Below are 17,611 nucleotides of genomic sequence, written 5' to 3'. Positions count from 1 at the left end.
ATTTAGGCTGAAGACCTTTGAGAGGTAGGAACGTGCAAGGTCATGAAGGGAATTAAACATAAGGATGGAAGCTTTAAACTGCAGATGTTGAGGGAACAGGGAGCCTCAATGTAGGCCAATGAACAGAGGGATGATGAACGAGTGGACCTTGATGGTATTTAGGATACAGGCAGCAGTTTTGGATGAGCTGAATTGGTGCTGGACGACAGAGAGCTGGAGCAGTTGAGCCTGTTGTTGACGACGGCAGGGCGGGGGCTTTATCAGCAGATGGGCCAAGGCAGGGAGGTTGAGGTCTTTGCGATGGCTGGCAGATGGGTGGTGCAAGTGAGTGGGAGATGGAATCAATGGTATGGGGTACAGGATTCGTGGCGAGAAGAGTTTCAAAAAGCAGAAACCTAAATTTGTAGAAATCTTGAGGTGCAAGATTATTTCAGTAATCTGTTTAGAAATTTGTAGTGCAAGTTGCAGCTCGATTGGTTATATTTAATCTGAGAAATCTCGTGCCCCTCAATAGACTACAGTGCCTGTTAATTGCAGCAAATGAAACTGAACTATTGATTTTTTTCCAAAACGTATTTGTTAATTAAGTAATGTATCTCTGTTATGCTTCTTGTAGACTGAAGCCAAGATGTACCTTTAAGTTAGCAGATTTTTCCATTTGACTAAGAGAGAGGCCATCTGTGAGTGAGTTTTATTTATTGTGCAGTTTCTGGTAATTCATTAAAAAGATGTATTACAACCGTAAAGATGATAAAAGTTCAGCGAAGTCCAGTGCCTAGTTAAGTTGGAGCATGAAAGGTGTGTCACAGCGAGAGTATATTGGCGACCTTTATCACCCAAGTTAACTGGTCTCGGATGGGACAGAGGTGAGGGTGTTGCAGTTGGCCACGTTGGAGGAAAGCAACAATTGTTCCGAATTCTGAATGCTAACCCATTCTGATTCCAGACTCAAGACTATCCTCTTTCTTTTTAAATTTAAAGTACCCAATTAATTTTTTCCAATTAAGGGGCAATTTAGCATGGCCAATCCACCTAGCTTGCACATCTTTGGGTTGTGGGGGCGAAACCCACGCAAACCCGGGGAGAATGTGGAAACTCCATACGGACAGTGACCCAGAGCCAGGATCGAACCTGGGACCTCGGCGCCGTGAGGCTGCAGGGCTAACCCACTGCGCCACCATGCTGCCGACTCAAGACTATCCTGATCTGTTCCTTGTAAGAACACCATTCACAACACCCTATGCTGCTCTTGCTCATGTTGTGGGTGGGGTAGCATTGTTAGTGTGTGATGGAATAAGTACAATGGCAAAAAAATTATCTTGGATCGGAGGATGTAGAATCCATACGGGTGGAGTTAAGAAATAACAAGGGAAAGACGACAATGAGAGTAGTCTACAGGCCCCCAAACAATAGCAATACTGCAGGAGGGAGAAATAATTGGGAGATAATGAAGCCATTTAAAAAAGGTAGTGCTTTAATCATGGGTGACTTTAATCTTCATGTAGATTGGGAAAATCAAATTGGCAGAGGTAGCCACAAGGAAGAATTCAGAGTGTGTTCGGGACAGTTACCGAGAACAATATATTGAGGATCCAACCAGCTATCAGGCTATATTGGATTTGGAATGTGTAGCAGGTTTAATAAACAATTACAGAGTAAAAGATCCTCTTGGAAGCAGCGATCATTCAAATAATATTCCAAAAATAAACATTCAAGGGGGTGGGGATGGAGGGGGAAATAAATACAATAACACCTGCACCTGGGGACACCAACCGTAACCTAGTGGATTGCCACAGGGATCAGTGCTGGGGCCACAATTATTCGCAATATATATATATATGAATAATTTGGACGAGGGAAGTGAATGCAGTATTGCCAAGTTTGTAAATGACACAAAGATAGGCGGGAAAGCAAGTGGTGTGGATGACACAGAGTCTACGGAGGGATATAGCCAGGTTAGGCGAGTGGGCAAAAACCTGGCCGATGGAATACAAGGCAGGAACATGTGAAGTTATGCACTTTGGTAGGAAGAATAATGGAGCTGAAACACTGAACAGCTTTTGTTCCCCTGTCAAAGGAAAGATATACTGGTATTGGAGGCAGTCCAGAGAAGGTTCACGAGGCTGATGCCAGGTATGGAGGGATTTCCTTATGAGTAAAGGTCGAGTAGATTGGGCCTGCACTCACTGGAGTTTGGAAGGATGAGAGGCAAGTTATTGAAACATATAGGATTCTCAAGGGGTTTGACAGAGATGCTGAGAGGATGTTTCCTCTTGTGGGAGAGTCGAGGACCAGAGGGCATAATCTCAGATTAAGGGGTCGCCCATTTAAGACAGACAAAGGCAGTCTCAGGGCAGCACGGTAGCATGGTGGTTAGCATAAATGCTTCACAGCTCCAGGGTCCCAGGTTCGATTCCCGGCTGGGTCACTGTCTGTGTGGAGTCTGCACGTCCTCCCCGTGTGTGCGTGGGTTTCCTCCGGGTGCTCCGGTTTCCTCCCACAGTCCAAAGATGTGCGGGTTAGGTGGATTGCCCATGCTAAATTGCCCGTAGTGTCCTAAAAAGTAAGGTTAAGGGGGGGGGGGGTTTGTTGGATTACGGGTATAGGGTGGATACGTGGGTTTGAGTAGGGTGATCATTGCTCAGCACAACATCGAGGGCCGAAGGGCCTGTTCTGTGCTGTTCTATGTTCTATGTCCTTTTTTTTTTAAATTTAGATTAGCGAATTATTTTTTCTAATTAAGGGACAATTTAGCGTGGCCAATCCACCTACTCTGCACATTTTTGGGTTGTGGGGGCGAAACCCACGCAGACACGGGGAGAATGTGCAAACTCCACACGGACAGTGACCCAGAGCCGGGATCGAACCTGGGACCTCAGCGCCGTGAGGCGGTTGTGCTAACCACTAGGCCACCGTGCTGCCCCTATGTTCTATGTCCTAAAGAGGAATTTCTTCTCGCAGAGGGGAGTGAATCTGTGGAATTCTTTACCGCAGAGAGCTGCAGATACTGGGGTCGTTAAGTATGCTCAAGGCTGAGATCGACAGATTTTTAATCAGCAAGGGAATGAAGAGTTATGGGGATAAAGCGGGAAAGTGGAGTTGAGGATTATTAGATCAGATCAGACATGGCGCCATTCTCATTGAATGGCGGAGAGGACTCGATGGGCTGAGTGGCCTACTTCTGCTCCTACGTCTTATAGTCTAATGGTTTCAGGGATAAACTTCAGTTATGTTGCGAGAGCTGAATAACTGTGAATTGTTCTCCTTAGCACAGAGAAGATTAAGTGGAAGGTTATATAGAAGAATTCAAAATTATGAAGGGTGTTGATCCTTCAGATAGTGGGAAACTATTCTCAATAGCAGGAGGATCAGGAACCAGAGGACACAGAGGTAAAGAGCTTGGTCAATGATCTAAAGGGGACAAGGGGAAAAATTTGTTTTTATGCAATGTGTTATGATCTGGAATATGCTGCTTGAAAAGATAGTGGAAGCAGATCCAAATCTCCCAAGAGAGCATTTGCAGAAGACACAAACTCTGTGTGAATAAGAAAGTGCAGGGGGAGGGAGACTCATTGATGGCTCTTTCAAAGACCCGAGGGGCACGATGGGCTGAATCATCCTGTGCGTATCATTCGTCACCATGTAAAGTGTGTTTGTCGGCACCTAATCTTGCTGCTCTACCTTTCCAGAGCTACAGGCAGTTCACTGATTCCTTGCCCAAGTGGGCATTCACACAGGAAGAGACACAACAACCTATTTGATAACGGATCACATCACAGATGAATGACTGAGTCAGAGTCAGGTCACCCAAGAAGTATTTCAGAGTATCGACCTTGGGCAGAGATCACGATTGGCCACAGGAATGGGCGGATCTTCCTCCTTCCTTCTTTCACCTCCAAGGAGGAACCAGGCCGCAAATTTGCTAACAGTACAGACCAGGAATTGTGCCCATGGTATCCCAGTCTTGCATATTTCAGCACCGCATAATGTGGTATTTAGTTGGAAAGCCGGAAGCAGCTAACTGAGGTTTGCTCTGAACACCACAATTTAGTCAACCGATCTCCTATGTACTCTTACTAGTACAGGATCAAACTGGCACCAGTCAGGGACATGCAATTCCTCTCTTAACATTAATGGAGGTAATTAAATGTGTGACTTACAGGATCTGTCAGCATTGCTCTCGAGTGAGAAGCCAAAGCAAGGAAAGCCAGCATGTTGAAGATAATCCCATTAATGATACTGTACAACAAGTCTTTCGCTGGCACGAGCATGACAAAAATAACCACAAACTCTGCGTAGAAAATCAGCATCCAGGTGACGACGGCGCAGGCCAAACCACAGCCATCTTTGATGAACCATATCCTACCCATGGAGTTGTCACTGGAAGGTGGCAGACACTGGTCAGCTTGCAGGTACTCAGCTCGCCGCTCAATATCCCTGTTTCGACTAGATGACAACATGATCTAATGTGCAGTCCATAATTAAACCTGTACAAGCAGGAGAGAAGAAAGCTCCTTGAATCTTTTTTTGCCACAGCCTTTAAAGACATGCAATTCAAAATCAAAAATTCACACAATATCCCAATATGATCTCGACTCTTAGTGTAAACATCAACAGTTGCCAAATTGTGCTGAGTAAATGTCACCCTTAGTTCTAGGATTTTTGTATTTAAGAAGAAACACCAGGCAATTCAATTTCAGATAGGATACATGTCAAGTTACCCAAAATGAACACTAACTGCGTTAGTTCTCAGCCAGTAAGAAGGAACGACAACAATAAAATTAAATTACCTCGGATGAGGTGAGTCAGTTAGGTGGGTAAACTAGAGAAGCTGGGATTATTGTCCCTTGAGCAGAAAAGAGTTGTGGGAAATTTAACAGAGGCCTCGGGGGGGATTTGATACTAAATAAGGAATACGTGTTTCCCGGGCAGCAGGGTCAGTAATGGGTTAAAATAAAATCTAGGAGATAGATCAGAAGGGTTTTTTTGTGCAGCAAGCCGCTACGATCGAGGAGTGGGACTAATTGTTCTTTCAAAGCCAATACAGACATGATGGCCTCTTTCTGTCTGTACAATTGCAATCGAGAGCACAGAATTTCTCCAAACTGACCACCGTCACTATAATATGGTTCAAGATCAACAGTGGAGTGTATTTTTGTTCCAACGCAATTTCCTTTGCACATTTACTCTCCTCAGACCATGCATTGCTCTTTGATCAAAGAACATGAAATGATAAATAATCATTAGACTTGTCAGATTTCAAAAAAAAAAAGTGACAACTATGCTCAAATCAATACTGTAGGTATTATAACCAATATTTCATAGCATTGCTTTTCGTTGTCGCTTTTTCAAGTTTCAAAAAACTGGAACTGATTAATAAGTTGCCCAAGGCAGAACACCAAGCTCAATAATTATATTTAAACACCATCTACAATACGTCACTAAGTTGTCAAACAAAGACCATCGAAACATATAGCAGATGTTAGTTTGTGAGTGCAATGCAAAAAGCTTTCTCCTGCATGCTTTTCATAACCATGTTAAAAGTAGCACTGTTCTTTGTTTAGTTTGCAGCCACCTTCCAAGGAAAAATATTCCATCTACATTTGAATTTAGTTCACATTTTATCCCAGAACCATCAGCTGTTAACTGAATGCATGCAGATTTCAAAGCATAAAATGCAAACCTCTATCCCAACTATTGAAACTTTGAACATCAACGTTGCTCCTCGAAATATCTCACATACTTTTTGGGCAGGGGATGAACAGTGGTTTGAAATGTTCACTTGTTTGGTAAGGTTAGTGCAAGCCAAAATGGATACTGCCATACATGTTCGATCACCCAGGAGAATATTGAAAACATTAAAAGGTAAATTATGACATCACTAATTTACAGTTAAGTGTTTACAGAAGCCTCCGCAAACCATTGTGAAAGCCAGCTGTCCAGGGAAGGAAATCTGCCATCTTTATCTGGTCTGGCCCATATGACTGTATGACAGTATCCTGGGTGATTCTTAACTGCTCTATGAAGCCACCAAATTCAACGGCAATTAGGGACGGGCAACAAATGCTGGCCTTGCGCATACATCCCATGAAAGAATAAAAACAACTGTATTCCAATCATAGAATGTACAGTACAGAAGGAGGCCATTCGGCCCATCAAGTCTGCACAGGCCCTTGGAAAGAGCACCCTACCTAAGCCCAGACCTCCAGCCTATCCTCACAAACCTGTAACCCCACCTAACGTTTTTGGACACTAAGGGGCAATTTAACATGGCAATCCATCTAACATGCACATCTTTGGACTGTGGGAGGAAACCAGAGCACCTGGTGGAAACTCGCACAGACACAGAGAGAAAGTGCAAATTCCACACAGTCACCCAAGGCTGGAATTGAATCCAGGTTCCTGGCACTGAGGTAGCAGAGCGAACTACTGTCACACCCATAGTGACATGCAACATACAAAACAAAGACAATGAACTTAACTTTAATCATATCTCATTGTAATTATCCAATTGGAAAGGCTTTACAAACGGTTTCCAAACACACTACTTCAAAAAGGGAATCAAAATGAAAATCTCAGCAGGTCTGGCAGCATCTGTAGGGAGAGAAAAGTGCTAACGTTTCGAGTCCAATGACTTTTGTCTCGAAATGTTAGCTCTTTTCTCTCCCTACAGATGCTGCCAAACCTGCTGAGATTTTCCACCATTTTCTTCTTGGTTTCAGATTCCAGCACCCGCAGTAAATTGCTTTTATGCTTTAAAAAGGGAAATATGCAGGAGATATCAGGAATTCACTCTAGCCAATCCTGATAATGGTTGTTACAGTCTGGGACACCAGCTGCAACAACCGTTCCCATTGTTTTACTAAAAAGTTATATCTTGTCAGTTTTGAGAAATCCATGTTGTTTTTCCAGGTTATTGGCTACACTATGGACATTCTGCTTTCTTATCAGATTGTTTGTTTCAACTACCTTCTAATGAAACATCTTAATTGCACTTAAGTTCATGTTTAAATGTCACATGTTCATGTCCATTTTGATGGAAACAAGAGTGTATTTGAATCATCACAAAAAGAAAACACCGAGGCTGCTGGAAATCCAAAATAAAACAAAGTGCTGGAATTATTCAGCAGGTTAGGCAGCGCCTTTGGAAAGACAAACACAAGTTAACAAATGAAGGTTCATCGCCTTGAAACATAAACACTGCTCCTCTCTCCACGGGCACTGTCTGACCAGCTGAGAAATTTCTGTTTTGGTCAAAGGGGGCAGTACTTCAATGAGTACAATGTTATTCCTATCATGTTTCTTCTATCCAATTGTAACAACTTTAAAGTTCTTTACTTCGACATTCAGACTGGGACAATTTTAAACTTTTTTCCAATTAAGGGGCAATTTAATCCACCTACCCAAAGAACAAAGAAAATTACAGCACAGGAACAGGCCATTCAGCCCTCCCAGCCTGCGCCGATCCAGATCCTTTATCTAAACCTGTCTCCTATTTTCCAAGGTCTACATCCCTCTGTTCCCATCCGTTCATATACCTGTCTAGATGCCTCTTAAATGATGCTATCGTGCCCACCTCTACCACCTCCGCTGGTAAAGCGTTCCAGGCACCCACCACCTTCTGCGTAAAAAACTTTCCACGCACATCTCCCTTAAACTTTCCCCCTCTCAGCTTGAAATCGTGACCTTGTAATTGACACCCCCACTCTTGGAAAAAGCTTGTTGCTATCCACCCTGTCCATATGTCTCATAATTTTGTACACCTCAATCAGGACCCCCCCAATCTCCGTCTTTCTAGCGAAAACAATCCTAATCTACTCAACCTTTCTTCATAGCTAGCACCCTCCATACCGGGCAACATCCTGGTGAACCTCCCCTGCACCCTCTCTAAAGCATCCACATCCTTCTGGTAATGTGGCGACCAGAACTGCACGCAGTATTCCAAATGTGGCCGAACCAAAGTCCTATACAACTGTAACATGACCTGCCAACTCTTGTACTCAATACCCCGCCCGATGAAGGCAAGCATGCTGTATGCTTTCTTGACCACTCTATCGACCTGCGTTGCCACCTTCAGGGTATAATGGACCTGAACTCCCAGATCTCTCTGTACATCAATTTTCCCCAAGACCCTTCCATTGACCATATAGTCCGCTCTTGAATTTGATCTTCCAAAATGCACCACCTTGCATTTGCCTGGATTGAACTCCATCTGCCATTTCTCTGCCCAACTCTCCAATCTATCTATATTTTGTTGTATTCTCTGACAGTCCTCCTCGCTATCTGCAACTCCAGCAAATCTTAGTATCATCTGCAAACTTGCTAATCAGACCACCTATACCTTCCTCCAGATCATTTATGTAGATCACAAACAGCAGTGGTCCGAGCACGGATCCCTGTGGAACACCACTAGTCACCCTTCTCCATTTTGAGACACTCCCTTCCACCACTACTCTGTCTCCTGTTGCCCAGCCAGTTCTTTATCCATCTAGCTAGCACACCCTGAACCCCATACGACTTCACTTTTTCCATCAACCTGCCATGGGAAACCTTATCAAACGCCTTACTAAAGTCCATGTATATGACATCTACAGCCCTTCCCTCATCAATTAACTTTGTCACTTCCTCAAAGAATTCTATTAGATTTGTAAGACATGACCTTCCCTGCACAAAACCATGCTGCCTATCGCTGATAAGTCTATTTTCTTCCAGATGTGAATAGATCCTATCCCTCAGTATCTTCTCCAACAGTTTGCCTACCACTGACATCAAGCTCACAGGTCTATAATTCCCTGGATTATCCCTGCTACCCTTCTTAAACAAAGGGACAACATTAGCAATTCTCCAGTCCTCCGGTACCTCACCCGTGCTCAAGGATGCTGCAAAGATGTCTGTTAAGGCCCCAGCTATTTCAACCCTCACTTCCCTCAGTAACCTGGGATAGATCCCTTCCGGTCCTGGGGACTTGTCCACCTTAATGTCTTTTAGAATACCCAAAACTTCCCCCTTCCGTATGATAACTTGACCTAGAGTATTTAAACATCCATCCCTAGCCTCAACATCCGTCTTGTCCCTCTCCTTTGTGAATACCGATGCAAAGTACTCATTAAGAATCTCACCCATTTCCTCTGAGTCTACGCATAAATTCCCTCTTTTGTCTTCGAGTGGGCCAATCCTTTCTCTAGTTACCCTATTGCTCCTTACATACGAATAAAAGGCTTTGGGATTTTCCTTAAACCTGTTAGCCAAAGATATTTCATGACCCCTTTTAGCCCTCTTTATTGCGCGTTTGAGATTCGTCCTACTTTCCCGATATTCCTCCAAAGCTTCATCAGTTTTGAGTTGCCTCGATCCTATGTATGCTTCCTTTTTCATTTTAGCTAGTCTCACAATTTCACCCGTCATCCATGGTTCCCTAATCTTGCCATTTCTATCTCTCATTTTCACAGGAACATGTCTGTCCTGCACTCTAATAAACCTTTCCTTAAAAGACTCCCACATTTCAAATGTGGATTTACCCTTAAACAGCTGCTCCCAATCCACATTCCCTAGCTCCTGCCGAATTTTGTTATACTCTGCCTTTCCCCAATTTAGTACACTCCCTTTCGGACCACTCTTGTCCTTGTCCATGAGTATTCTAAAACTTACGGAATTGTGATCGCTATTCCCAAAGTAATCACCGACTGAAACATCAACCACCTGGCCGGGATCATTCCCCAATACCAGGTTCAGTATGGCCCCTTCCCGAGTTGGACTATTTACATACTGTTCTAAAAAAAAAAAACTCTCCTGGATGCTCCTTACAAACTCTGCTCCATCTACGCCTCCAACACTACACGAATCCCATTCAATCTTGGGGAAGTTAAAATCTCCCATCACAACCACCCTATTGCTCCTACATTTTTCTATAATCTGTCTGCATATTTGTACCTCTACTTCATGCTCGCTTTTGGGAGGTCTGTAGTAAAGTCCCAACAATGTTACTGCACCCTATTTCTCAGCTCCACCCATATTGCCTCAGTGCTCGAATCCTCCATAGTGCCCTCCTTAATCACAGCTGTGATATCATCTCTGACTAGTAATGCAACTCCTCCACCCCCTTCTACCTCCCTCTCTATCCCTCCTGAAGCATCTATACCCTGGGATATTCAGTTGCCAGTCCTGCCCTTCCCTCAACCAAGTCTCAGTAATACCAATAACATCATATTCCCAGGTGCTGATCATAACCCTAAGTTCATCTGCCTTACCTGCTACACTTCTCGCATTAAAACAAATGCACCTCAGACCACCTGTCCCTTTGCGTTCATCATCTCTTCCCTGTCTACTCTTCCCCTGCGCATCTTCTTGCGCAAAACCTGTACCAGCCTCCCCGAACAGGCACCAGAACATGGCGACTAGGGGCTTTTCATAGTAACTTCATTGAAGCCTACTCGTGACAATAAGCGATTTTCATTTTTCAAAACCCACGCAGTCACAGAGGCGGGGAGGAGAAATGTGCAAAGTTCACACGGGCAGTGACCCAGAGCCAGGATTGAACCTGGATCCTCGGCGCCGTGAGGCAGCAGTGCTAACCATAGTCACCGTGCCGCCTGTGGGACAAATGTAAGCACGAGAACCACCTCTGTGAATTGAAAAAATACACATAGAATATGCACAATAGTTCAGGTTCATTCACAGGAAGTTACCTCCAACAGCACAATACAAAACAAACCGCAAAACAGATGCGGTGGGCATCATTCAGTGATGTTTAAAGTTTAGTAAAACTGGGGTAGCACGGTGGCCTAGTGGTTAGCCCTGCTGCTTCACGGCGCTGAGGTTCCAGGTTCGATCCCGGATCTGGGTCACTGTCCTTGTGGGGTTTTCACATTCTCCCCGTGTTTGTGTGGGTTTTGCCCTCGCAACCCAAAGATGTTCAGGGTAGATGAATTGGCCATGTTAAATTGCCCCGTAATTGGAAAAAATAATTGGGTACTCTAAATTTATTTTTTAAAAGTTGCACAGTAAGAAGTCTTACAACATCAGGTTAAAGTCCAACAGGTTTATTTGGAATCACTTGCTTTCGGAGTGTAGCTCAGACTCACCTGAGGAAAAGCTGAGCTCCGAAAGCTCCTGATTCTTACTGTGCCCACCCAGTCCAACGCCGGAATCACATCACAAGAAAACTGGGTCAGTCTAATAGGTTTAAGGGTTTTTAATGAGCCCCTTGGAGACATTGAGGCGCAAGGACACTCACCAGGAAAACCTTTGCTTCCTTTCGCGCCTATCCTATCCTCCTCCACACAGACACAGCAGCCAGGGGAAGCCAGGAGGCCTCAGGCTGACACAGGGGCGCCGCCGCCGCTCCTCAGGCGGCTCAGAGCCTCAGACCGCATGAAAGCCGAGGCCCGGCCTCCCATTGGGTGCCCCGCTCGGCAGCGAACCCGGGGAGACACCCACGATGTCCCTGGGTAATCAGGGGACCCAGCCAGTAGTAGCAAGTGCTGCCACCACCGCCCGTTACCCTGGACGCCGAGGGAGGGAGGAAGGGCAGGCGGACCGGAAGCGGAAACGGAGGGGCGAATCCGGAGGTGACGTAAAATCCGGTTCACCCCAACGTCAGAAACGGTCACCCAACCGCCTCATCGACAACAACAACTGTTCACCCAGGCGGCGCCATAATTCATGTTCGGCACATTCGCCGACTGATTTGAGCTGTGTGGCGATCCCACCAGCGCGGCGGTGATTTAAAATATTTCTGTGCCGGGAGGAATGACGGTTGGCCGGTGCATGACGTCAGTGGAGGGCGTGCGGGAGGGGCCTGCGCATGCGGGCGGGTTGACGGTGACGTCACGGAGAGGGTCGCGCGGTGATGACGTATTTGGAAGATGGCCACCGTGCTGCTAAGCGAGGCGGAGAAGGTGTACGTGATGCACGGGGTGCAGGTAGGAGTCGCCTGCAATCGAACTGCTCGGCCCGCAGCACCTTCCCTGGCCACCGCAGGCGGTGCAGCCCCTCCGAGGCCCCCAACACTCCTTTGACCGGCGCCTCCTTCAATTTGGCCAGTCGCGTTTGCTCCTCCCAACTCGCCCTCCTCTACCTGGGTGAGAATCGTAGAATTTACGGTCCAGGAGGAAGCTATTCGACCCATTGCGTCTGTACCAGCCCTTCGAAACAGCACCCTACTTAAGCCCACACCTCCACCCTATCCCCGTAACCCAGCCTAACCTTTTTGGACACTAAGGGTAATTTATCATGGCCAATCCACCTTACCTACACATCTTTGGACTGTGGGAGGAAACCGGAGCACCCGGAGGAAACCCGCGCACACACGACGAGAACGTGCAGACTTCACACGGAGAATGACCATAGCTGAGAATCAAACCTGGGACCCTGGAGCTATGAAGCAACTGTCCTAAGCACTGTGGTACCGTGCCGCATCGGTAGCATGGTAGCACATGGTGACCACTTTGAGGAACACCTTCGCTCAGTCCGCAGGCACGGCGCCAGCCTTCCTGTCTCCTGTCCATTTTAACTCCGCACCTTGTCTGTCCTCGGGCTTCTGCAATGCTCCAGTGAAGCCAGGTGCTAACTGGAGGAACGGCAATCTCATCCTCCAGTTAGGCACGCTGTAGCCCTCGACTCCCATGTTGATTCATTAATGTTAGCCTGTGAGTGGACAGCAAGGTGGTGCATTTGGTTAGCCCTGCTGCCTCACGGCGCTGAGGACCCGGGTTCGATCCTGGCCCTAGGTCACTGTCCGTGTGGAGGTTGCACATTCTCCCCGTGTCTGCGTGGGTCTCACCCCCACAACCCAACGATGTGCAGGTTAGGTGGATTGGCCACGCTAAATTGTCCCATAATTAGACAAAAATAATTGGGTATTCTAAAAAAAACATTGTCTGTGAACTTTCTCCTTAATCTTAAATCCTGTTTTTAAAAGAAAATACATGTGTTGCTTGCAACCCTTCCAACCACCCTTCCCTTTGAATCATAGAATCTCTACAATGCACAAGGAGGCTTTTAGCCCACTTTTGGACACTAAGAATCAATACTGGCATGAACAATCCACCTAAGCTGCACATCTTTGGACTGTGGGAAAAAACCAGAGCACCCAGAGGAAACCCACAAAGACATGGGGAGAAAGTGCAAACTCCACACGCATACCCATGGTCGGGATCAAACCCAGGTCTCTGGTGCTGTGAGGCAGCAGTGATTACAATAGTGCCGTCCTTCCCTCACACCAGGCCAACTGTCTTTTGTTCTTAAAGTTTCTACATTTTGTTGCAATTTTTCTCAGCTACATTTTAATCTCCAACATATTCTCACTCTCTTTATTGGTGATGAAGAGTCAAGCAGACTCAATGTTAATTCCGCTGTCTCTCCCTACAGATGCTGCCAGACCTGCTGAGTTTTTTTCAGCATCCTCTGTTCTTATTTCAGATGCCACCATCTGCAGTATTTTGTTTCTATTATTCTAGTTATCTAGCGCATTATATATAAAATATTATTGGTAGGTTGACTGGTAGGTAAGAAATTAGCCTGGTCCATGGAGGACTGTATAGGCCAGTGTTTTAGAAATATTGTTTCCCGGGACCCACCTTTACCAACTGGTGGAATTTCGGGACCCATGCCGACCGATGTTCGTGACCTATGCTGGCTGACATTAGCCACCCAGGCCGGCCGACCTCTGTGACACACCATTATTGCTTACCTTTAATGCGACAGGTGAACCTACTTGGTCCCCACGAACTCACTTGCTTCGTCATTCAATGCCACATTTCTGCTGAGGACTTCCGCTGATGATTTCAGTTCTCGCTGAGTCTTTTGGAAAAAAATCAAGAGGTTTACCCTCAAACCCGCCATGAAGATTTGAGGGTTTTAAACTTTCATTTGCCAGTACTTCTCTGCAAATAACTCAGAGGTTTTGCATCCTGATTTGCATTGGCACAATTAATAAAGACACATCTCAAGGAATCGTCTTTATACTGCTTTGTCCCTGATTTCATTTTCTTAATGACTTGTTCACCAGAGGCCCTCTGGCTCTATGCAGCTCACACCAGCACTGCCTTGTCGTGGACTCTCCTTTGCAGCTCTCTTCAGCAGATTCAGTTTTGAGATTCTGGCCTGTTTGTGTTTCTGGGCCACTCTTCCTCATTACAAAATAATCTCTCTTCATTTCTTCATACAGTCCCATTGCTTACTTGCTGGCAGTGACAAAATGAAAGAACCTCTCCTCCATGATTTCACGTACAAAGCACGGATGCATAGGGCGCATGACGTCCGTGTAAGTGCCGGGCGCGTGACCGTCTCTCTGCTGCTGCCTCTAGAGGAAAGACTCCATCATTCGTGTTTAATGGCCAGTCGCAGCCAGCATTTTCTTTTTAACTTTGAAACTTTATTTCCAATACCTGATTTTTCCAAATTTATGACTTTACAACTGAAAATTAAACAATTTCAGGTGAACGTCATCAACCTTGCATTAACACAGAAACTTTGTTTTAAATATATATCCATTTCTTTAGAAATTTAAACAAGTATAGAAAAAAGTACAATCTTGTTTTTACTTTACAACTATGACTTTAGATGAGAAAAGTAACTTGTCAAACACATACAATGTCACTATTTCTTATTGGTTCCACTGCATTGCACCATCCAAGTCATCTCCATTCTCACCAAAAGCACTGACTTCCTGTTTTCCAGAGAGTGGTGTCACGAAGTGATGACTGTGTAGGCTTCTTCCAGTGTTGACATGGCCGTTTGACTGACCTCGTTTGATCGGTATTCCTGGCTGACAACCTTGGCTTCCCTCCCACTGTCCAGTGGCTGCATCCACGCTAGTTATAGACTGCTGACCACTTTCCGACCAGTACTTCACGTTGTGAAAGTGCAAGCGGACGTTGCGCCGCACTGGAGCAGAGCTCCAGCTATGGCCACCACCGTTAGCATCGCTCATCCAGGTGGACGCCCGTCAGCTCCTGTCCCCACCCCCTGCAAATACGTGGTGACCAGCACGCAGCCCACCTCACGCCACCCACCCCCTCAAACGCCGCAACCAATTGGGGACTGCACGCAGCCGGCGATCTTAACAACCAGTCGCAGCCATTGGGGACTTCTTTCCACAATCAGGAAAGCCACAACCGATCGCTCCACGACCCTCTTGACATCCGCGAGCGACCCACCTGTGGGTTGCGACCCTGAGTTTGTAAAACCGTGGTATCAGCATCCATGTCTATTAGAGGGACAATTGGTTGTATAGACAGATGGGTACTACTCCACATCAGCATGGGGCATGTTGAGGAGGCAGATTCCAGTGCTACGTCTACTGGAAAGGGAATTAAAACCATCCTGTTGGCATTATCCTCAACCACACCATAGCCACCTGATCAAAGTTACCCCCAAGCATCATCATTATGTCAGTCGAATATGATTTGCGATTTATATTTTTGTGCGCATGTATTATCCGTAATGCCACATTATGCACTCTTACAGAGCAGTCTGTGTATCAAACACTATTGTTCGAGGGCAGCACAGTTACGTAGTGGTTATCACTGCTCTCTCACATGGCTGAGGATCCGGGTTCAATCCCAGCCCGGGTCACTGTCCGTGTGGAGTTTGCACATTCTCCCCGTGTCTGCGTGGGTCTCACCCCCACAACCCAAAGATGTGCAGGGTAGGTGGATTCGCCACGCTAAATTAGCCCTTAATTGGAAAAAAAAACACTATTGTTCTGCCACACATGGAGCGATGTGTGAAATAGTTTAAGCTTCAGAATTTGTCAATGTTGCACTTCTGGGAACCACAAGCTGCAAGTTATCAAATTAATTTGGCATTGAAGCAAAGGACAGGTGGGCAAAAGCTTGCTCAAGCAGCTGTGAAATGTCTTGAAGGAGCAGAGAGATGGAAGGATTTAGGGAGTGAATTCCAGAGTTCAAGCCTTTGGTAAATGAAGGCCAGTGTTAAAATAATTAAATAATTAGGTTTGTGTTCTCTGCAAATGCGAGTGCTTCTAGCGCTTTCTTTTTTTTTGCTTCCAATCTTTCACACACAAACCTCGTTTGTAATGGTCTCTTGTTCTGGGTTTGTCTCCGGTCCTTGGCAGTTTTTCACTATCTTCTCATGTCACCTCATTTGCCCGTAGCTTGACCCTCATTCCCTTTTAAGAACTCTAGTTCATCCAAAACTTTGCTGCTTTTATCTTAACTATCATCAAGTACCGTTTACCCCTCATCCCTGTGCTTGTTGACCGACGTTTTCTTACTTTTTTCACAGGATGTGGACGTCGCTGGCTGGGCCAGCATTTGTTGCCCATCCCTAATTGCCCCTGAACTGAGTGGTTTGCTCTACCATTTCAAGGGCATTTAAGAGTCAACCACATTGCTGTGGATCTGGAATCACATGTCACATGTAGGCCAGCCAAGGCCAACAATAGTTTCATGGTCATCATTAGACTTTTAATTCCAGATTTTTTTGTTGAATATAGATTTCACCATCTACCATAGTGGGATTCGACCCCAGGTTCCCTGAGCATTACCCTGGGTCTCTGGATTACTAGTGACAAAACCACTGCGCGGTACAATCAGAGTGGTTAGCACTGTTGCTTCACAGTGTCAGGGTCTCTGGTTCGATTCCCGGCTTGGGTCACTGTCTGTGCAGAGTCTGCATGTTCTCCCCGTGTCTGCGTGGGTTTCCTCCAGGTTCTCCGGTTTCCTCCCACAAGTCCCGAAAGACGTGCTTGTTAGGTGAATTGGACATTCTGAATTCTCCCTCTGCACCCGAACAGGCGCCGGAATGTGGTGACTAGGGGATTAGAAATTGCCTCCCCCATGGCTCCTGGTTTAGCAAAGCTTTGAATTTAAAATTCTCACTATCATTTTCAAATCTCTCCATGGCATCACCCCTCCCTATCTCTTTTTTTTGTTTTTTTTTTAAATTTAGATTATCCAATTATTTTTTCCAATTAAGGGGGCAATTTAGTGTGGCCAATCCACCTACTCTGCACATTTTTGGGTTGTGGGGGCGAAACCCACGCAGACACGGGGAGAATGTGCAAACTCCACACGGACAGTGACCCAGAGCCGGGATCGAACCTGGGACCTCAGCGCCGTGAAGCAGCTGTGCTAACCACTAGGCCACCGTGCTGCCCGCCCCTCCCTATCTCTATAATCGTCTGTAGATTTGCCCTCAGATTTCTGTATTCTTCGAACTTGTCCTCTTGCGCATTCCTGATTTTAATCACTCCAGTATTGGCGGTCATGTCTTTAATGCCCTGGAACCTTTATTCTGGAATTTGGCCCCTGAGCCCTTCCATTCCCTCGCTCCTATTTAAAGGCGCTGCTTAAAATCTGTCTCTTTGACAGATCTATCTTCAATGTTGCTCATTGTTGCAATCATGAATGTAGCAGTCTTCGTAAAGGCAGAGTTCCCAAATTTCATATCCATAGCATTCAGGCCATTGAGTCTGTACTGTAGGCCCACTCCCCAACCCTATCCCTGTAACCCCACCTACCCTGCTAATCACTGTGCCAGCGTGATTTTGTGGTGGCTTGGATATGTCAGCACGGAGGAATTCGGTTGCATGCCCAAGGACTTTCTTCATGGTGAGTTGGCTGGAGCCAGGCAACCAGTGGGGCAA

The 17,611-nt window shown here is 45.9% G+C and overlaps 2 protein-coding genes across 5 annotated transcripts in view; one reads left to right on the top strand and one right to left on the bottom strand.

The window, feature by feature from the left end:
- The window catches only part of LOC119965773 (palmitoyltransferase ZDHHC3), a 45,850-nt gene extending 34,304 nt beyond the window's left edge, over positions 1-11,546 (bottom strand). Inside the window, exons 1-2 of one of the 4 annotated variants that reach the window (XM_038796586.1) lie at positions 11,082-11,546; positions 4,161-4,487 (exon numbers count right to left, since the gene is read on the bottom strand). In XM_038796586.1, the coding sequence (XP_038652514.1) occupies positions 4,161-4,460 (300 nt within the window). In that variant the 5' untranslated portion in view covers positions 4,461-4,487; positions 11,082-11,546. The remainder of the gene's footprint in view (positions 1-4,160; positions 4,488-11,081) is intronic. The other 3 variants (XM_038796585.1, XM_038796588.1, XM_038796587.1) reach the window with 3 other exon arrangements.
- Positions 11,547-11,769: 223 nt separating this feature from the next.
- Positions 11,770-17,611, top strand: part of exosc7 (exosome component 7) — a 53,189-nt gene continuing 47,347 nt past the window's right edge. Inside the window, exon 1 of the mRNA XM_038796589.1 lies at positions 11,770-11,921. Coding sequence (XP_038652517.1) covers positions 11,865-11,921 — 57 coding nt within the window. The 5' untranslated portion in view covers positions 11,770-11,864. The remainder of the gene's footprint in view (positions 11,922-17,611) is intronic.

This window comes from Scyliorhinus canicula, chromosome 5, assembly GCF_902713615.1.
Source record: "Scyliorhinus canicula chromosome 5, sScyCan1.1, whole genome shotgun sequence".
NCBI lineage: Eukaryota > Metazoa > Chordata > Chondrichthyes > Carcharhiniformes > Scyliorhinidae > Scyliorhinus > Scyliorhinus canicula.
This window is presented reverse-complemented; position numbering and strand designations above follow the sequence as displayed.